Source organism: Eimeria mitis, genomic scaffold, assembly GCF_000499745.2.
Source record: "Eimeria mitis Houghton genomic scaffold, Emh_scaff263, whole genome shotgun sequence".
NCBI lineage: Eukaryota > Apicomplexa > Conoidasida > Eucoccidiorida > Eimeriidae > Eimeria > Eimeria mitis.
The window spans coordinates 12,908-13,152 of NW_013570970.1; the positions used below are offsets into that span (position 1 = coordinate 12,908).

Consider the following 245-nt stretch of genomic DNA (forward strand, 5'->3'; position numbering starts at 1 on the left):
GCAGCAGCAGCAATCAGCAGCAGCAGCAGCAGCAGCAGCATGCCTCACCCCATCCGCGCAGGCGGTAGCGGCCCCGAAATAAGCAGCTGCAGCTCCTGCGTCTCCAGGAGAGGCAGCACATCTACAGTTGACTCTTTTGCTGCTGCTGTTGCTGCTGCTGCTGCTGGTGCTGCTGCTGCTGCTGCTGCTGCATTTCGTACAGACAGCAGCAAAGCCACAGTCGAGTCAGTGAGTTGGCACTGTGT

General features: G+C 59.6%; 1 protein-coding gene across 1 annotated transcript in view; it reads right to left on the reverse strand.

Annotated features, from left to right (window-relative positions):
• Nucleotides 1-245, reverse strand: part of EMH_0005950 (uncharacterized protein) — a gene marked incomplete at both ends in the record, with an annotated part of 11,994 nt that overhangs the window by 8,922 nt on the left and 2,827 nt on the right. The window contains one exon of the mRNA XM_013497365.1: nt 49-239. Within this exon, the coding sequence (XP_013352819.1) occupies nt 49-239 (191 nt within the window). The remainder of the gene's footprint in view (nt 1-48; nt 240-245) is intronic.